General features: G+C 47.8%; 1 protein-coding gene across 1 annotated transcript in view; it reads left to right on the top strand.

The window, feature by feature from the left end:
* Igf2r (insulin-like growth factor 2 receptor) overlaps positions 1-21258 on the top strand; it is an 88388-nt gene that overhangs the window by 43557 nt on the left and 23573 nt on the right. Inside the window, exons 8-22 of the mRNA NM_012756.2 lie at positions 731-896; positions 1034-1196; positions 2004-2107; positions 5277-5441; positions 7694-7834; positions 8839-8982; positions 10265-10402; positions 10964-11111; positions 11648-11822; positions 12197-12312; positions 12668-12836; positions 13556-13735; positions 15589-15690; positions 16970-17071; positions 18095-18290. Coding sequence (NP_036888.2) covers positions 731-896; positions 1034-1196; positions 2004-2107; positions 5277-5441; positions 7694-7834; positions 8839-8982; positions 10265-10402; positions 10964-11111; positions 11648-11822; positions 12197-12312; positions 12668-12836; positions 13556-13735; positions 15589-15690; positions 16970-17071; positions 18095-18290 — 2209 coding nt within the window. The remainder of the gene's footprint in view (positions 1-730; positions 897-1033; positions 1197-2003; positions 2108-5276; positions 5442-7693; positions 7835-8838; positions 8983-10264; positions 10403-10963; positions 11112-11647; positions 11823-12196; positions 12313-12667; positions 12837-13555; positions 13736-15588; positions 15691-16969; positions 17072-18094; positions 18291-21258) is intronic.

The following is a 21258-nucleotide window of genomic DNA, read 5'->3' on the forward strand; positions in this document are numbered from 1 at the left end:
GTGTTACTCAGGGTGATCTGAAAGGGTTACAACTAAGTACAGTTACAAGTCCAGTGGAGGAAAAAAGGTTAAAAAAAGTTTTAGATTATGGTGAGATGGCCCAGCCAGCAAACTGCTTTCTGTGCATGAGGATCTTAGTTTGAACCTCAGACACCTATGTCTGTAACCTCAGTGCTGGGAGTAGGGTATGTTAGGAAACAGGCGGATCTCTCTCTCTCTCTCTCTCTCTCTCTCTCTCTCTCTCTCTCTCATACACACACACACACACACACACACACAAACAAGTAAGGTGGGAAATACTAGAGGAACACATCTCAGGTTGACATGTGGCTTATACACATGAGTGAGTGGACTCACACACATACATGTTCCTCATACACATGGGTGAGTGTACTCACACACATACATGCTCCTCATACACATGGGTGAGTGTACTCATACACATACATGCTCCTCATACACATGGGTGAGTGTACTCATACATACATGCTCCCCATACACATGGGTATGTGCACCCACACACATACATGCTTCCCAAACACATGGGTGTGCGCACCCGCATACATACATGCTTCTCCCACTCCCTGCTCTCAAATAGCACACATGTGCATACCCATGCAGGCACATACAGAGTTCTAACAGTCTGTCCTTGGGCTTTCCTGGAATATGGGAAGTATGTACGAATTGTGCATAAAACTCGGATTGCATCCTTTAACATTGCTCCCCATAGGGCACCATTCCTAAACTCACTGCCAAGTCCAACTGTCGCTATGAAGTTGAGTGGATCACTGAGTATGCCTGCCACAGAGATTACTTGGAGAGTGAAACCTGCTCCCTCAGCAGTGAGCAGCATGATATTGCTATTGACCTTAGTCCCTTGGCCCAGCATGAAGAAGGTAGGTGTGTGGGCCCCTGTTCCCTCCAGTGTTTATAGGAGGAGCCTAGCTGGGAGAGATGGGCTTGGGTTTACCTAAAAGAACACTACATTTTCTGATGGGTGAACAAACACTCTGCTGGTTTGTGTTTTCTCTAGGGTCCCCCTATGTAGCTGATGGAGGAGAATATAGGTTTTTTATGAATGTCTGTGGGGACACAAAGGTCTCACTCTGTAACAAAGAGGCTGCTGTTTGTCAAGAGAAAAAGGTGGATTCCACTCAAGTCAAAATAGCAGGAAGACACCAGAACCAGACACTCCGGTGGGTGATAGTCAAGTGCATTGTGCGTACTTGTGAGCCATGGCTCTGCCCTCCTCTTCCTTTTCCCATTTGCCCTGAGCACAAGAAAGTCAGAGCCTAGCTCTGCTTCCTGTGCACTTTGGCAAGTTGCCATTTGTCCCTGAGCAGTTGGACGGTTTCCTGACTCTGATAAGTGCACATCTGTTAGGACTATTGGTTTGTAAATGTATTGTTACTAAGAACATTATAGGGAATTTAGGTAGTTTACAGTTCATGTGGCTATTGTTTTTGTGTTCCCTCCCTCAGCCCCCCACCCCCAACCCCCAACCCTTTTTGTCTCTTCTGGCAGTTTGGGAATCTGAAATACCATTGGTGTTATACATAAGTTTAAGTAGCTTAAAACCCTGCTGTAATTCTTAGAACCTTAAGTTGGTAGTTGGCTTCACAAAGGCAGGAAGATGCAGTTTTCTGAAATTGAGTCTTACACCAAATCTTATAGATGGTGGTTTTGGATGTTCCTAGCCAGGCCGTCTGACATGTGGGCATTATTTATGTTGTATAAAATCCCAGAGCGACAGCAAGAGCAGCTTTCTGCTTGCCAGCAAAGCGGCTGCCCTCCCTCCCTGCCGTTACTACTTTACAGCAAGGGGCCGACAGCCCGAACATTTGGAACTCATTTCCGCAGGGCGCTTGCCCAGCTGGCGGCAGAGCCTGCTGGTTCATGTCAGGAGTGATTTGTGGGTGGTATGCAAAAGGCTTAACAAAGCAGCTTTTTAAACTTCAAGTTTCTTTCTTGGTTCTATAAAACACTGTATATTCACAACCTAGGTACTCAGATGGAGATCTCACCCTAATCTATTCTGGAGGTGATGAGTGTAGTTCCGGCTTCCAGCGGATGAGTGTCATAAACTTTGAGTGCAACAAAACCGCAGGTGAGTGAGTGTGTGCTGCCCACCCCTGCTTTGTGCGTGAGAGTGTGCACTGCCCACCCCTGCTTTGTGCGTGAGAGTGTGCACTGCCCACCCCTGCTTTGTGCTAGTGGCTTGTGTGTGCACCCAGGTGTCTTTTCTTGGAAGTAGGGTGCTGAGTAGGGAGTGAGTTAACTGCCTTTGGGCCTGGCCACTTTCAGTCCCCAGGGTTTTCTGTTGCAGTAATTCCCTCCCTTCTCTCCCCCTCCAGGATGCATACATACATCCTGTTTCCATCTTTCTCTGCTCTCCATGTTTGTTTTGGGAATCTGCCCAGCGCTGGGTTTGCTGGGAGAGTCTGTGTCTTGGACTCTGCTGCAGGCTCACTCAGCAGAGGAGGGGGGCCCAGCAGAGGCGGCTTCAGCTCCATTCCTTCAAGTCTGTCCACTTTTTCCTTAAACAATCCTTTGAAGGTGATAGACTGGTAGAGTTTGAATTTGGGAATCTTGGGATGTCCCTGGGAGGGTCCAAGCTGAAGTCCCAACTCCCTTTGGGTGACTAGAGGCACCCCTGAGTCACTGGCTTGTCTCTCTTCATGTCTGATATTAGGCATCCCTGGCACCTGTAGGGAGATGATAACGTTCTAGCATTAGAGGTCTGTCCTGTCTAAGCCCCTCTGGCCCCGCCTCAGGCACCGCTGGCTGACTTGCTTCTACATTAGGCTCTCGTTCTGTGGCTAGGCCTGGTTTCCATTCTCATCTGTATGCAACTGGCCCAAGCTCTCATGGCTGTTGCCCTTGAGTGTGTTTGTTTTGTATGTTTCTATGGTCAGCCTTGGACGGTTTGATCATGGTCCAGTTCCTGTGTGATTCATAGTAGGATCTGGAAGCAACCACTGTGCCTAGAGTTATGTTCTCATACACTGGCTAGTTTTTAAGCAGAGGATAGTTAGGTCAGGAGCTGGGCTAGGGAGCTGTGAACCACAAGACTCAGAAAGCCCTGAGGGCTGTGGCTTACTGGGGCCTTCCTTTTCCATTGGGTCTTTCTTATCACTTTCAGAGCTTGCCTGCTTTCATGCTGTTTGCTCAGGCATTCTCCACAGGGGCCTGATGGTGACAGATGGCTCCCTGGGAGTTCACAGACCAGAAGTAGAGATAAGGGTTTTTATGGTTAAGTGCAGGGTAAAGTGCTAAAGCTGAAGACTGACTGCAGAGTTTTGTTATCTGGAGGCTCTAGGTCATCCAGGTCATTGGGGTTGTGGGACAGAGGGGACAGAGGGGATATAGCTGGTTCTGGGATAGCCAAGGGACAGCAATCCAGAGGAGAGGTGTCTTCAGCTGCAAGGTCACCTATAAGCTGGTGAAGCTCATGTACTGCAGGAAAGCTCATTCCCGTCATATAGGGTGACACCATCTTTGTATGGCTGTAATGTGCCTCAGGCTGATGAGAAAATAGACTGGTTGTTGGGTGCCTCTCCACACCCAGATCCATTTTCCTTCTACTCATTTCTTTGGAATGGGCCTTAGGCAACTTGCTTGGAATTCTGGATCCTGTTCTGTCCCAGGTCCCTAGGCCACAAAGCCTGCTGTTGCTTCTGTGTCCTCAGCCAGCAGACACCAGGCTGGGTGCCAGCTTCTCTGGGCTCGTCTCTCTTGCTGCTTGGGTTACACTGTCAGGTGCTGTGACTCCCAAGACTGCCGAAGCCTTGCTTCCCAAGCCCACTTATTCAGGGCTTTTACTAGTGCTTGAGCTGAGGCCTCAGAGCACAGGCTGGTCTCGTTTTCGGGATGCCGGGAAGGTGGATTGATAAAGCCAGAAGAGGACAGATAAGAGGATAGAAGATTGATAGACCACAACAATGTGAAAGTAAAGTCTAGTGAGTTAAGCTTGGAATTGAATGCCAAAAGCCTTTGGTTTTTCATCTTTCCTTTCTATTCCAAGAGGTTTCAGATATGCAAGTAGGAGGGAACATTACAAAGAACATTACAAAGAAAGCCTTTTTTAACAGCGGTTCTCAACCTGTGTGTGACCCATTCACAGGGGTCACACATCACATATCCTGCGTATCAGATACTTATATTACATTCATAACAGTGGCAAAGTTACACTTATGAAATGGCAGTGGAATAGTTTTATGGCTGCGGGTCAGAATGTGAGGACCGCTATTCAGGGGTACAGCATTAGGAAGTCAGAACGTGAGGACCGCTATTCAGGGTACAGCATCGGGAAGGCTGAGCGCCATGGCTTTAAGACGGTCATTTCCACATTTGCTTTGCTTTACTGTGTTGCTGTCTGGCTCTGGCTCACGTTCCACTCGGGATAGGTTTGCTTTTGGTCTTCCAATCCTAGTGATTTAGTTCAAGACTTTATAGAAATTACACTTGAGAACTCATTTGCTTTTGGCTATAAAACCTAATTTCCCCTTTCCTTAGAACATGAAACTGCTCAGACACACCTCAAGGATGCAGGCTGACACATGGGAGGTACAGCCGGCTGCGATTATGAAACCACCAACAGTGGAAAAAAGGGCAGCTTTGTGCCAGTGGCCATCTCTGGGAAAGGCCGAGGGATAGGATTTCCAGAGGGAGGGCAGTTCTCTGCCCAATCCTAAGCCAGGGAGATGTGAGGACCAAGCTTTGCTGTTCTGGGCAAATGCATGGGGCCTCTGTGGGTGGAGGAGGAGGTGGTGTTGACTCTAGTATGGCCCTACAGACACATACACTGAAAGGTTGCAAGTGTGGGTGCAGCCAGCGTTGGGAGTGTGCCTTTACCCTGTGGAGGAGTGTGAGGTCCTGCCTCCTCTAGCTGAACAAGGAACTGCTCTGTGCTTCTGCCTCCATTGGCCTCCCTGGTGTAGGTGTTGGGGAGACCTCAGGCCTTGCGCACTCATTAGCTTATATTCTTGGAACTGGGGTTCTGGTTTCTGTACTCTTCTCTCTGTATTCCTGCTGAGTCCTTTGCTGTGTGACTGCAGCCTGGAGCAGCAAAACATCCGCTGTGCTCCGTGGCCCTTACTCTCTCCACCTCCCCCCTGACACTTAGAGCACACTACACTAAGATAGCCCCTGGACGGCTAGCTGGACAGCTGACATTGATTGATACTGATTGCTGCTGCTTTCTTGGCTCTTCAGAAATTCCTGGGTTTGGGTCATGTCACCAAGTTGTGTGCTTTCCTGTGGCTTTGTATGTGTAGGTCAAGATGGGAGAGGAGAGCCTGTGTTCACAGGTGAGGTGGACTGCACATACTTCTTCACGTGGGACACTAAATATGCCTGTGTAAAAGAGAAGGAAGATCTCCTCTGCGGGGCCATCGACGGCAAGAAACGTTACGACCTGTCTGTGCTGGCTCGTCACTCAGGTATCGCTTACCTTTCTGGGAATAGTAGTCCCCGTGTTCACAGGAGAGACAGTTGATCACGGTGGTTTGGGGAAGCATTTTTAATTGCCAGCTGAGTCATGGCCGAGTTCCTTTCTAGCCATAGTATAACATATAAGGGACACTGAATCGGGAGGTGACCTACTTGCATCTGAGCCTCACTTTTTCTAGTTGAGCTGTCTTGGCTCACCTTCCTGGTTCAGTTATAGCTTACAGGGCCTGCTATGACCTGTCTTGTGCACTGTGCTTAGAGACAGATTCTCCAGCAATCTTTCCGTCATGACTGAGGGGATTGGTGGAGCTGGGTCTCTGCTATGTCTACATCCTGAACTTCTATCCTTTCATATGGCTGCCACTTTCCCTCTTTCCTGCCACTGAAAGGGGATCAGCATACCTCTGATCTGTAGCCATGGGAGAGTTGTCCAGCATGGATGGCTTGGTGAATCACAGTGTGTGTCAGTTTGAGGGCTTCATTGCAGAAACTGGTAGAGCGTGTGTTATGCTGAAGGTGCTGGGCAACTAACTACTGCTGAGAGCCCACATGTCACACTGCTAAAATGGGTGCCATCTTGACAAAAATAGAAGAGATGAATGAGAGTCAGTTTATAGGAGCCTTGCATTCCCTAAGAGAGAATGACTGCTTCAGAGCCAGCTCTCACTGTCCCACTGTCTTTTGAGGCCATTCTGAAAAGGCCTCAAAAGGAATATCTCCTGTATGTCTGTCCGGTTTAGGACAAGATGGGGGTCCACAGTAAATTACCTGTGTTAGCCAATAGCTTTAGAGTCATCTTCACAGTTTACTAGGTAAGCATCCTGGAAGCTGCAGGAGCATAGGGAATTTCTGTAGGAGTTAAATAGCTTCAGGAAGTGGGGGTCGAATCTTATGTAGGTGTGCTAATGAGAGGTTGGGTTTCTGCACTGTGGAAGAAGTTCTAATCTCTGAAATAGAACCCTGCTAAGAATCATGTAGCTCTAGCCAATTCGGTCTTCAGAAAGCTCTCCAGGAGCAGGACTGTGTGGGGGAGGACTCCAATCAGCACTGCTCCCTTCTGTGTGAGTGTGTGTGTGTGTGTGTGCGCGAGTGTGTGTACTTCTCAGTTACATACAACAACATGACATTTTCGGGGTTTGATTTTGTTTCTAAAGGAAAGGGGGTGTGTTGCTTACAGTTTCAGGAGGGATACAGTCCATCACAGCAAGGAATTCCTGACAATAAGGAGCGTGAATGGCTGATCATATTGCAGTTGCCATTAGGAAACAGAGAGGGAGACACTTTTGTTTTTAGTGTTTTAAGTATCAGTGTGGTACAAGGCACAGACTGGGATCTTGAGGGGTGGTACAGAGGTGCATTTAATGCACTGAGTAGACTGTGCCGTGGTCTGGCTTTTGAGGAACCTGGAGTGTTTCTGTAGCATCCAGATATCCCAGAGGATGTTGTGAGCTGGGAATTCAGAAAGTCCCACCCTGGAGGTGGTAGCCCATACCCCATGCAGCCAATGCCCAGCTCTTTGTGGGAAGCTTGGGCACACATACATGATGTCTCTCTGAGTGTATCTGTAGGCCACGTGTAGACTTGGGAGCCTAGCTTTCCAAAGACATTGTGTGTAGTCACTGGCAAGCTCTGTGATGTTACTTGTGGTTTCCAACTTTCCAAGGGGTCATTTCAGATATGAATGTGTGGACGCCTTTGTGTCTCCTTCAGGGCCAGTTTATGGGATGTAGGCACATTCTCATGACCGTTCTTTTCTTTGCCCGATACCCTTAACACCCAGTTGTGATCTCCCCTACCCCCCCCAACCACACACACACACACACACACACACACACACACACACACACACACACCACCCATCCTTACGATCTGTGAGCCAGACTTTCCACCCTGCTCCCAGTCAACCTGTGTAGAAGAGGTAGACACTTTCTTAGCTGCAGAGGCCTCTTGTGGGACCTGAAGCTCAGCATGTGACCCGTGCCCTTTCACTAGGCTCAGGACAGCAGCTGGCCTTCTCATGTGGTTCAATCTTTGGTTTTGTACTGTAGTGTTTGGGAGAAGTTTGTGGTTTCTTCAGAGGGCATTTTGGGGAATGGTCTGTTCCTGACACATTTGGTGGGAATGGAGACTCCATAACTCTCGAGTGCTAGAGATAGTGTGACCTTGGCGTAGTCACTATTTTAAGTGGGACCACAGGAAAAAGTCACTGTCTTCAACTAAAGGACTTTGGGTTTGACTGCAGAATCAGAACAGAATTGGGAAGCAGTGGATGGCAGCCAGGCTGAGTCAGAAAAGAGGAATTTCTTCATCAATGTCTGTCACCGGGTGCTGCAGGCGGGAAAGGCCAAGAACTGTCCTGAAGGTGCTGCCGTGTGTGCTGTGGGTGAGTTACCTCAGAGGGGGTGTGGGCTCCAGCTGCTTCCTTGGGGGAGACCTAAAATGTGGTTTGCTTAAGCATCCTGCCTTTGGGTAAATACTAAGGACAATAAGCATTTTAAAGTTTCAGGGTCAAAGCCAGTGTACTCTGAAGTCCTGAGGTTGGCAGAGGTGTAACTAGGCACAGAGAACCATGTTGGAAAATCCTCGATGATCTGTCTTCATTTTGTAGACATTTGAAGAATTCTTCAGACCCCTTTGCAGAATAATGCTGTTAGTACTTGTAAAGCTAATTTTGAATTTTCAACAGTCTCTGGGCAGACACTTAAGGGAGCCTTGAGCTGAGCAGCAGGTCTGGGTGTTATTCTTGCTGTCATTGTTTGTCTTGTATGTCGCAGAGGTGTTTGTCTTAAGAGACACTGAGCTTCAGTGTGTGTCTGGTAAGGTGTACTTTGAAGATGCCAGGAGGAGGGTAAGGAGAATCTGTTAGAAACATGGACGAGAAAATAGTGAGGCTTGGTTGGACTTCGGGGATTACCTTGGCATTCAGAGCTAGAGATGTGTCTCAGAGTAACCAAAGTCTTTGTCTTACTGAGGGCTCAGACATAGACATCTTCAAAAAGTAGCTGAGGCAGGGATTCACTCTACCCGCACAGGTGTGAGTTTCTGCTTGGTCATGAGTAAAGCCTGTGTCTTGGGCTGTGCTCCCCAGCTGCCGATGTAAGTCTAAGGGCAGCCGAAGCCCTGTATGTGGAATAGTGTCTTTTACAGATAGTGATGGTGCCCGCACAACCCATCCTTAAGATGCCTTTAGGGAATCCTATGTGTCGTTTCCAACATGTCCCTGCTAAGGCAGGAGGTGACTTCAATGTGACTGATTATTTTGTCCATCAAAGTCAGATTAGGTGGGCTAAGATCCTGGAGACCTGCTGGCATTCGGCCGAGTCTTGGTTTACTTTCTAAGGTTTACATGATGAGGATTTCCCACTCTCCCTTCTTTTTTCCCCCCAGATAAGAGTGGAAGTAAAAATCTAGGAAAATTTGTCTCTTCTCCTACAAAAGAGAAAGGACACATTCAGCTCTCTTACTCTGATGGCGATGACTGTGGTAATGATAAGAAAATAACAACTAACATCACATTTGTGTGCAAACCAGGTAAAGTCACAGAAGAGTCATACAATTCTCCATCATGTCTGCAGCAGGGCTGGGGTGGGAGGGCGGTGCTGAGCACTCCTAGTTCTGGTCTCTGGTAATGGGAATCAAGTCTGGGCTATCAGCCTAGAAATGGAGAAACCATATGCTGTCCACAGAGACTGTGTTGACATACTCCAAAGGAGTCGTGAGTCTTTGCATGACATCCTGTTCGTAAGGACTGTCAGAGGATCCAGGGTGTGGAGTGCTGAATTTCCTCCACAAGGGGATCATAAATGGCTTAGAAATATTTTCTTGATTGCAGCATCTCAACCGTAGTTATCCCTTTCCTGATAAGTTGCTGCTCTTTTTGCTAAGACTGCATTTGTGCATGTATTTCAGTGTTCTCAGGATGCTGTATCCAGTGTGTTCCATGCTCCTCAGCTCTATTTATGATGTCTAGGGGTTTCCTTGTTGATGTGCCCAGGCTTATTATTTTAAAGCATTTTACTGCTGGGAATTTAGATGCTCCATATCCTCTCTACACCCACCCCATAAATTTTCCTTTGTGTAAATTCGCAGCTGTGGGAGGACACAAGCGAGGGATGTTTTGTTTCTTGTTTTATTGTGGTAGACTATATATAACACCAAACTTATAAATCATCCTAGCTGTTTTCAGAGAGGTAGGGGAGTGCTGTTGGGTGTTTGCGGCTGTGATCGCTGCTCATCTCTCCATACTTAAACCTGTCGTCTTGGAAATAATAGTCCTCCAGAGTTCTGTCCCCAGCATCTGGCACCCAACTGTTTTGCCTGTTTGTGGACTTGCCCATTCTAGGCAACTTCTATCCATAAAATCACATAGTATTTGTAAGATACTCCTTTCCCTGAAGCTCCCTTTCTTAGGACAAGATTTCACATAGCTGAGACTGGCCTTGAATTTTCTAAGCAATTGGATGGACTTGAATCTCTGTGTCCCCATTTCCACCTTCTGAAGAACTGGGATTGTAGATAGGCAGGCGCTGCATGCCTGTTTATACAGTGCTGGGGCTGGGACATAGGGCCATGCTAGCCAGTCAAGCACTCTGCTGTATGAGCCACATCTCCAGCTCCGAATGACCATTTTTTAGCCTCCTCTTTCCTACAACTTTTTTTTTTCCCTTTTCTTTTTTTCGGAGCTAGGCAAGTGCTCTACCATTGAGCTAAGTCCCCAACCCCTTTCCTACGACTTTTAACAGGGAAAATGTTTTTAGAGTCAGCAGATAGCGTTTGATGGTTTTTCCTCCTCCTCTTTCCCCTGCTGTCACAGGTGATCTGGAAAGTGCTCCAGTGCTGAGAGCTGCAGGGCCCGATGGCTGCTCCTATGAGTTTGAGTGGCACACAGCTGCTGCCTGTGTCCTGTCGCAGACGGAGGGAGAAAACTGCACTGTCCTTGATGCTCAGGCAGGTCTGTGCCCAAGCAATGCCTCTGTTGTCTGCTGTACCTTAGGCCCACAGGTGGCCTTGCTAAAGACTTAGTGTGACTTAGGAGTCACCTGCTTTAGAACTTTGTTCATGCCACTGGACAAAATCCCAAGCATCTTTTGTTGTGTGTTTGAGCTATGGCAATGCCCATCTTGAATTTGTGACTGTGTTGGATTTACTGGAGCACAAGAGGATCCACACACACACATTCGAAAGACTTTTGGATGAGTCCTAGGCCAGATTCCCTTGATAGGATAGTTGCAAGAAGGCTGTCATAGTTTGGTTATCTTGCTTGGCTATGCCATGTTTGTGAGACCTTGTTTGAACAAGGTTGTAGGGCTCACACAGTGGAAGAGGGCAATGGTGAGGACCTGTGCCCAGACAGGAGAGAGTCACTCAGGAATGGTAGCTTAAACGTAAAGTGACCTTTCATCTTCAACATCATTTTGCCCTGGGAATAATTTCTTTCTAAGAAGCTTGCACGGTCACCTGTCCCTATGCCATGACTAGCCTGACATACCTGTGCTGTTTTTATGTTACTCAGGGTTTTCTTTTGATTTGTCACTCCTCACAAAGAAGAATGGTGCATATAAAGTTGAGACAGACAAGTATGACTTCTACATAAATGTTTGTGGCCCTGTATCCGTGAACCTGTGTCAGTCAAACTCAGGAGCCTGCCAGGTAGCAAAAAGGCAAGTGAACTCTGATTCTGGTTTGTTTTTGGCATTGTGGGCTAGTGAATGTTTGCACAGGGGTAGTTAGGTTTCCCTTGAACACTATTGCTTGGCAAGCATTTAAATACTGAGAGGACCTGGCCAGAAGAATTGCAGGATGCCAGGACCTAAACTTCCCAGAGAAGGGGCCAAGCCTTATCCTAGTGGCTGAGAGAGGTCTGGGCTTATTGATGCTCACCTGTGAACTTTGAACTTTACAGTTCTTACATATTTATGTATTTCTTCTTATTGTATAGGGTTAGTTCTAATGAATTGAGTTGACTACAGGTCAGTAGTGCTGAGAGAAAGTTTGTGTGTGTGTGTGTGTGTGTGTGTGTGTGTGTGTGTGTGTGTGTGTGTGTTGCTTTTCTCCTTCTACAGCCAAAAGAGCTGCGTATAAGGTTCCCAGGGACTGCGGTGTCTTGGTCTGACCATGCTTTTGCCCCTAATTGTGTAGCCTTAGAGATCTCCTGCCCCACGGCACCCCCAGATTGACATTTCTGTGTTCATTTTAGTGGTAAGTCTTGGAACTTGGGGCTGAGTAATACTAAGCTTACGTACTATGATGGGATGATCCAGCTGAGCTACAGGAATGGCACGCTGTATAACAATGAAAAGCACACACCGAGATCCACACTGATTACCTTCCTCTGTGACCGTGATGCTGGAGTGGGCTTCCCAGAATATCAGGTGGGAATTATCTTGGATAGTTTTCCTGGCCATACCTGGGCCAGTTGTCCACTCTTTCTGTAGGAACAGAGCTATTATTAGTCTGCTTTTCTTTCCAGACCATCATGTAATCATTCCTTTTACAGTTTTCAGGGTGCCTAGGCAGTTTGTAGTTACTGGTTTAGTGCTTATTCAGAGACGCATTTATCTTAATGCTACTCCACAGTCCTGTTCGTCGTGTTAGAAAACATGCAGAAGATATTTCCCTTGCCCAAGGACAGGTTCCGGCACAGTTATGATATTAAGTTGGGGGTCAGTTTTGCTGTGGGTCTTTGGGGATGTTACAGATGGAGGCGCTGTGCTATCTTTTCCTGTCTTTCTTGTCTTGGGATTAGGAAGAGGACAACTCTACCTACAACTTCCGGTGGTACACCAGTTATGCTTGCCCGGAAGAGCCCCTGGAGTGCATGGTGACAGACCCCTCCATGATGGAGCAATATGACCTCTCCAGGTGAGCACTTGGCTTAGCTGACAGCAGTAGGAATGTGGTGGCCCAGGGTGCAGGAGCAGGGACACAGAGACTGAAAGAGGTGGATGTGGTCTGGTCTTGTCACATCTGTGGCATAGCAAACACCCAGTGTAGCTTCAGTGTTTACAACAATGACTCATGTAAGGTGAATGTGCTGGGGGAGATGGCAGGGTCCTCTGCATGTGGAGCTTCGGACTGCCCAAATGTTAGGGCGTGTCCTGAGAGTCGGTCAGCATGTGGCTTGATTCGAGTGTGACTTCATTTCTCTAGTGACTGAGAAGTAACTGCTGGCCGTAGCTGGCTCACCTTGTAAGGCACACTTTTGTGTTAAATCTAGTCTAGTGAAGTTTGAAGGTGGCCGTGGAGGAAACTGGTATGCCATGGAAAACTCCCGAGAACATTTCACACGGAGGAAATACTACCTCAACGTGTGCCGGCCTCTGAATCCTGTGCCAGGCTGTGATCGATATGCATCTGCTTGCCAGATGAAATACGAAAACAATGAGGTATGTCTGTCTTTCCCATGTTTTCTCCCTCCACTCTGAGGCCTGGTATGTGAAGGAACTCTTGTTCAGAGCATTCCTGTCGCCCAGGTGAGGCCTCTGAGGATGTGCCTCTTGCACAAGCACACATGACATTGAAACTGTTCAGACTTAAAACGGCCACTGGCTGCTGGCCACCCTTGATCTAGTACTTTGCAGCGAAAGCTCTTAGTGGTTATGCTGGCCTGAATTCAGGTGCCTGAGTGATTCTGCAGACATCCGTAGCTCGGCCTCCAGTGCCCCAGAGCTGGATGTTAGAGCTTTGCTCAGAGTGACACGCTCAGGTGCCTGTGGTAATGCTACTCACGGTGCTGAATGCTTCGTCATCTACTGGCAGAACGTTCACACCTTTCTTGTGCTCCTTATGTGTGGTGGGCTTTGAAAGTTGCACACAGACCCAGAAGTTGACTTCTGCAAAAAAGAGTGTGAGCATTTGCTGTTGTCCATGCTAATGGTGTGCTCTGTGTCTCAGAGGCATTGGAGGCCATGTGCATGTGAGTGTGTCCTCTACCACAACAGCAGCCTCAGGGTACAGCCAGCACCCACTCAGGGTTCCCCCACTCAGGGCCTTTGCATTTCGAGTGGCTGCTCACACAGTTCTTAGGGTCGCTTCACCGGCAGAAACTGCTATGAGCAGCAAGCTGACTTCTGAGGAAGGAAGCCAAATCCACACTCTGTTGCAGGGCTCCTTGGCAGAGACTGTGGCCATCAGTAACTTGGGAGTTGCAAAGACAGGCCCTGTGGTGGAGGAGAGCGGCAGCCTCCTCTTAGAGTATGTGAACGGCTCTGCGTGCACCACCAGTGATGGCCGGCTAACCACCTACAGCACCAGGATCCATCTTGTGTGTGGTCGAGGAACTATGGTAAGTGCTGCACAAGAATAGAGGGCGAGCATCGAGGCCTGCGTGTACAGCTCCATACCTTGTTTTAAACTGCAGCACGGCATCCAGCGCCCAAAATTGGTCATTTTAGTTATGAAGAACATTGCATTTATCATGGGTGTTGTGCACTTGTCACCATAATCCATGGTGAGAACTTTTTTGGGGTCATCTTTTGAGCCTCACTGTGTGGCCCTGGCTAGCATGGAACTTGCTACGTAGACCAGGCTGGCCCTGAACTCGTTTAGCTCTGCCTCTTGAGTGCTGGGCTTAAAGGTGAGGGCTATGGCATCTGCCTTATATCTAGAATTTTTTATCTCCCCAGCCTAGTTGCTGCCACCATTTTCCCTTCCATCCCCCCCACCTCTTTTGTTTTTGTGATTTTTTGGGGGACAGGATCTCAGACTTGTCTGAAACTCACTATGTAAACCTCAACCTCAGAGCGGGATTAAAGGTTTGCACCACTGTTCTTTGTAGACTTCTGGACTGTCCTGGGGCCCAGGCCAGTGGATGTGAGGCCTGGTGTCCGGGTGCCCTGCAGACATGAGATTTGCCCTTTGCTCTGTTCGCTGAGGTTATGCAGTGACTGAGGACAGTGTCCATCCATGCAGACATACTCCCTTATCTACCTGCTCTGGGACGCTGGGTGTTTGTTCGTGTGTTTTGTCGGGAAAGAGTGCTGGCCCCTTAGGTAGACAGTTGTTGGTCTCATTTCAGCTGTGCCTGGCAGCTGTGGCCTAGGTATGTGGAGCCCTGTCATAGACCATTCTTTTCTTTCCCTGTTTTGCTGTCATTTAGATAATGTATTTAGTTCCAGAAAATTCTTTCAGACACTTCTTAGTTTTCCAAGTATTTCCCCACAGTGGCTGAACTGGTTATGCCTATGGGCCTAGAATACAGTGTGGACCCTGGTCAGACTCCTGAGGGAGAAGAGAGGAGGTCAGGCTGGCAGAGTGCACCACAGGCTAGAACCTGGGTCTTTCTTACCCTGGGGAGCCAGGGTCCTCAGGGTGATGAGGAGAGCGGATGGGGCGTACGGGAAGAACTCTGAGCTGTGGGCTGAGACCAGCTGGATAATGCCAGTAAAGTCCTCCATGTAGTCTTGGTGTGCTGTCCAGTCAGCTAACCGTGAGAGCCATTGCTGTCTGTGATGGAGACAGCACTCATGGAATGGAGTGCGGCTTTTGTGGAGGAGACTTTTTGTTGAAACCCCATGTATTATAAGCCAGTAATACTCACAAATCTATGTAATTAGAACCTGAGTCACAAAACCAGGTTCTGTGCCCCACATGGAAGCTCTCCTTGTGCGCCTTCCTGTTGGCTGTCAGCCCTTTCCCTGACACACCAGCCATTTTTTTTAAAGATATATTTATTTTTATGTGCATTGGTGTTCTGCCTACAGTCTCTGTAACGTACAGACTCCAGTTACGACAGTTGTGAGCTGCCATACGGGTGCTGGAAATTGAAACCCAGTCCTCTGGAAGAGCACCTACCTAGTGCTCTTCACTTCGCGCCATCTCTCCAGGCCGCTCGAGGCAGTTTTGCCTTACTTATTCCAGCTGCTGTAGTAACTTCCTGGTTGCTCTTGCTGGACTCTGGTGTGCAGGCCTGGAGGCCAGCTGAGCTTTCCCATCACTGCTTGCTGGCCTGAGCTCAGATGTGCTAATGCATATGACATGGCCTCCCTGCAGGGGCAATGAGAACAGTGTGGTATAGGGAGGAGGTGTACATCATGGGCTGACCCATTGTAGACACTGGTGGATTCTAGCCTGACGCCCTGATGCTTGACTGCTATGCTGATGTCCTGCTGATTTCTTTCTGCCCTTGTGACCTTTCAGAATTCCCATCCCATATTCACTTTCAACTGGGAATGTGTGGTCAGTTTCTTGTGGAACACGGAGGCTGCCTGCCCCATCCAGACGATCACAGATTCAGACCAGGTATGCGTGTTGTCACATTGCCCATGTTCATGCTGGCTTCCAGTTGCTTCCTACCCTCCCTTCTGACACGTGTTACCACCCTCTGCCTCCTCCCTGCCATTGGTACCTAGATCTCCAGGACCTTCTATCTTACTCCTGGCTCTCTACAACCCTCTTCAGCTGTCCCTTCCAAATGCCCGTGCATCCTAGTGAGCTCTCCATCACTGCCAGGGGTCTGACAGATTCACATTGCTCCATTCCAGAACATCCTAGTATCTGATATAGTAATATTCCTGAAGTCTATGACCTTATCCACAGGATGGAGCCCAGTGCTTCATGTGATGCCATTGACCGAGTAAAGCCTATGTGTCTGCTGTGACTGCTCTACTAGGTGGAACCAGTGCTTCATGGGATGTTACAGTTAGCACATAGGATAGGACTCAGTGATTCATGCAACCTCACCCCTAGAATAGACCCATGTGTCTGCTATGCCCTTCCTTACCTCCAGTATGTAGCCAAGTGCCTCATGCTTCTCTGCTGAAGGCCACACACTTTATTCCCAGCATCTCTCCACTGCCAGCTGCTCTTGTTTGGGCTGCTTCTCCTGGCTGCATTCTGTGCAGTGTGGCAGCCCAGCTGTACACTGCTCTCTGAGTTATTTGCCACCCTCCTGGGCCAGCACAGTATTTTATGATACTGTGTGTGCCCTACTTCATGGCAGGACCTTTTCCTCCCTAACTTTTTACCAGACTAGAGTCTGGAAGAGACGCCTGGCCTGATACATGATCTCAGCTCTGGGCCAGTAGTCATCTTCGATCTTGGTGGTCATTGGAGGCTGACAGCAAACTTAGAGGAAGGGAGGGACAGTCTGTGAGTTAACCTGGTTATACTCCCATAGGTGCCCTCATAACGAGAGGTAATTCTTCAGTTTTATTTTTTAGTTTAAAAATCATTGCTGGGTCACTTTAGCCCCACCTGCCCTCCCCTGTCCTTTTTCCTCTTAGGAGGTAGTGGTAGCCTTACTCTGCTGTGTAGTAGCTTAGCAGTCATGGGCTGAGTCCCATTCCTCTGCACACACATCCCACATCAGTGCAGGCAAGGGACTGTGTGCAAGCACACTGCTGTGCCCATATAGAGAGACTTAAAATGAGCAAGTGTAGCTTGCCGAGTGCAGATGTGGGTTTCGGAAAATGAGCAAGTGTAGCTTGCCGAGTGCAGATGTGGGTTTCGGGAGGGCCTTCATGTTTGTTTTACTCTTGGAGAATTGGTTTGACTGTATTTTCTTTCTTCTTTCTGGTAGGCTTGCTCTATAAGGGACCCCAACAGCGGATTTGTGTTTAATCTGAGCCCACTTAACTATTCTCAAGGACACATGGTCTTAGGCATTGGGAAGACTTTTGTGGTAAGTGATGTGGTAAATTCGAGATCGTTTTAAACAAGGCTATCTGCATTCAAATCATTTGGGCTGTGGTTTGGGAATCAGGCATCCTTAGGGCTGAGAGGGCAGCTGCTTCACCAGAGGAAGAAACCCAACTCAGGAGTGGGTAATGAGATAAGTCATCACCACAGTCCTCATGCAGTTGATGGGCAGCTTCCCCTCCTTACCAGCTGCTGTGTGTCTAGAAGTTTCTAAGCAGCACCAGCAGAGTGACAGTTAGGACACGAGCTATATAAAGAGTCCACCAGAAGCAGACCAGTGACGCCCTCTCTTGTGCACTAACCACACTGTAAGGAGCCAGTGTGCTGCCACGACTCTTGGCTGCAGGTGACAGGTTGGAGGTGATAGACCAATGGGTAATAAAGTAGAAATGTAACTGTCTGGAAGGCCACCTGAGCTCAAATGCTTCAGGGGACCCGCCTGTCTACTGGGCCACACTGCCCACCAGCCACTCTCTTGGCATCACAGCAAGGGTAGACTTCTGCTCCTTCCTGTCCTGCTGGGTTCAGCTGCCCTGCACATTTGGTGGCTTTTCCCACAGAGCTGCTTCTTACACAACCACAGCAGACATACCTGCCTTTAAATAGAGTCAGCGTCTTTAAGAAATTAGAGGCCTGACTTTGTTTTCAGTTAGACTCCAACTAAATACCCTTCTCTGCACGATTAAAGACACAAGAAAGTGGTTTGTTTTGCTCCCTAGTGTAAGCTTTATAATTACTTGCAGTAATTATATCTACTGATAGAAGGCTGTAAAATAAGAGAATAAAACACTATGTACTAAGCCTTAGAGGAATTTGTGTCCATGTTGTTATTTGGACTTGTGCTTTTGCTTTTCTGACTTTAGGACCCTGATGCCCTGAGGTTGATAAACTGCTAGTGAGATTCAGATCCTCAGCCCAGTGGTACTTTGGGTTCTACTGATCTTGTCTGTGGTTCGTCTTAGAATCTAAATGGGCCTGAACAATTTTTTTTCTGTTTGACTTCCAGTTCAATATCTGTGGTACAATGCCTGCCTGTGGAACGGTTGCAGGGAAGCCAGCCCTTGGCTGTGAGGCAGAAACTAAGATCAAAGACATTAAGGATCTGAAGCCAGAAAGGCCAGTCGGGATGGAGAAGAGCCTCCAGTTGTCTGCCGAGGGGTTCCTCACTCTGACCTACAAAGGCTCTTCTCCTTCTGACAGAGGTGAGCCGAGGGTCACTTGGACGTGCATGTATTTCCCATCCCTTCTGTTCACCTTGCACCTCCAATTCTTCAGAGGTGGGTCGGTTGCACTTCTGTCGGTGCTAAAGAGACTTGGGTGGCGATTGTCGTAAGTTACTCTCTTTTTCTTTTCCCTAAGTTTATTACCCCCCGCCCCCTTTTTTTCCCCTTGGTGATACAGTTTCTTGTGTAATGGTTTGGGGACGTTAAGCTGTGAGTATGTATTTCGTCAGTAATCGAAAGGTCAATTCTGAGCCCTTAATCATGACAGCAGTCATGCCAGTGGATAACCCCCGCAGGGGAAGTGTACTGCTGATGCTGATGTGTCTGTGTTGTCTGGTGATTCTCATGCTAGCTCTGTGAGTCTTCCCTTTTTCTTTTGTCCCCTTGAGACAGGCTCTTACCGTGTGGCCCTGGCTCACCTGACTGGCTCTGTCATCCAACTTAGGTTTACCGGCCTATGCCTTCCTGGGATCAAAGGCTTGGGCGACCACACCTGACTTATCCTTCTTTTGTGTTCAATTACTGCTACTCTGTACACACGCGGTGCTGGAAGGCAGAAGGATCTTGTACCTAGATAGAGCCTGTGGTTCCTGAGGGGTAGCCTCAGAGTGAGATCCAGGGGTCTTGGATTCTGTTCTAGGCTCTGTTACCTGTTGACTTTTTTTTTACAGATGAGGAAATGGGCCCCAGGTTGAGGCTACTTCTCAGGTCACACTGGTAATAGGCAGCAGAGTGACCCTCTGATGCCATTTCGTGCCGTTGAGCCGCTGGAGTCTTAGTGGTTTGTGCAATGGGTTGCACACCATGCTCCAGCCATCTGAGTGGGCCTGGGAGGGAGTGGAGTGTGCCATCTAGACGATGTGCACCACACTGTAGGCTTCTTACTTTTCCCTTCTTCACATTCCAGTGAGCAGATACTGGGAATGCAACACTGTGATACCAGTGTATTCCACAGGATACAAATGATCATTAAGGACTGCTGTAAACAACTGTGAGCCAACAATAAGACAGAATGACACCTTCATATCGTATCCTCATAATAAAATCCCCCCAAATAGAAATACAGGCAGGTCATGACCCACCATATGGAACAGGGAGTGTTTGCTCTAAATTCAGAAATAAACAGAGTGTCCACAGTTAATACTACTCCGTTCAGAGCAAACCCGAACACATTGGCAACATAGGAAAATTCTTCGCATTTACTACATCAGACGTAAGCAGATTTTATGCAATAAAGACACAGTTGAGTGAGGAGAACCAATGGAATGGCAGGGAACATTTGCTTACAGTTACTTCTGAACATAGAAGTAACTCAGCAGCACAAGGGTCACAATAACAATACATTAAATGCTGTATGTATGTATGTATGAATGTATGTATGTATGTATGTATGTATGTATGTATGTATGTATGTAAGTTTAAAAGCACAGAGATAGATTCTCAGCCAGAACTGCTACTCCTGACAGGAAGCAGGTGGTTCAGGGAGAGGCCAGCTAGTACAGCTGTTAGGGAAGCAGCTACAAATAGAGCACCATGCATGATTGCAATGCCCAGTGTTTATGAGGTGGAGAGGTGGAGTTCAAGTCTACGGCTAGCCTGGAATACATGTGAGGCCTTCTTCTGATAACTGGAATACCTTGAACCAATGGGATGGTTCACTCTGTAAAGGCAATTAACCACTAGATGCAGATGACTCAAGTTGGTACCTGGAGCCTGTGTACATGTGGAAGGAGAAAACCAATGCTATTAAGTTGTCCTTTGCTCTCCACATGTGCACCATGGCAGACACACACACACACACACACACACACACACACACACACACACACACAGAGAGAGAGAGAGAGAGAGAGAGAGAGAGAGAGAGAGAACTCAAGACCAAAAACCAAGAAAAACAGTTATGAAGTAACATTTGTCTAAATAATATAGTAGCCCCAGTGTGGTTTTGAACTCAACACATCAGATACAGTGCGTGTATTTATTGCAGCCTTGTTCACAGCAGCCCATGTATAAAATCAACCAAATTTTCCATGAATGATAGATGGATAGATACCTAGAGAAAATGGGCACACAGTGGGAAATTTCTAAAAAAAAAAAAAAACAAGTGAAAAACCTCACATTTGAAGCAATTTGCATGGCTAAATACCATGTTTAGTAATGGTCAGACACACAGATCTTCCTGTTGTTGACGATTAGAAGCTATGGTGAGTACTTGATCTCGAAGCAGAGAGTAGAGTAACTTTTAGAGAAGAGTGTGAATAGTCAGGCTAACAGTATGCAGGGTAGGAGGAATGTTCTGTATGGCAAAGGACAGAGCTGGCGACACTGACTTAGGACACACATGACCCCATGAATGTATAGTTGCTGTGTGGCAGTTAGAAATAAAATAAAAACTAATTGAAAATATTTTAAATAAACTTTTGAGAATGTAAATACAGGTTAATAGTGCCTCATCTGGAAGGGGTTCCACTGGAGAAGGGAGTGAGGCTCCTTGGTGACAAGAATCTCCACCAGGCCCTCTCCAGGCATGAGCCAGCAGTTGGAGTTGGGAAGGGATCATTGTAGTTGGCTAAAGAGTTAACCAAAGTTCATAAATATGTTTGGTCCCTTGAGGGTGATCAGGCCTTCAGTGTGATCCACGGGGGTGTCTTCCCTTTCCCTGAGTAGAAGGGGCTCAGGCTCGAGGCTAGGATGGTTTTCTGGGAGGGAAGCTCAGTTAGCGAGTACGGAGGGACCATGGTTCTTCTCTTCAGAGTGGACGGTCTCAGCGAGCTGCTCATGCGTACAGAGCTGCCCTGTGTCAGTGTGCAAAGCACTGTGCTTCCTCCTGCAGTCACTTTGCTCTGCAGTTGCTGACTGCTGGTTTACAGTAAGAACGTTTACTCATGTTTCTTTCATGTTCTTTTGAGACTCGAGTTTTGAAAGCATTTTCCACCTAGCTCTGTTA

This window comes from Rattus norvegicus, chromosome 1, assembly GCF_036323735.1.
Source record: "Rattus norvegicus strain BN/NHsdMcwi chromosome 1, GRCr8, whole genome shotgun sequence".
Taxonomy (NCBI): domain Eukaryota; kingdom Metazoa; phylum Chordata; class Mammalia; order Rodentia; family Muridae; genus Rattus; species Rattus norvegicus.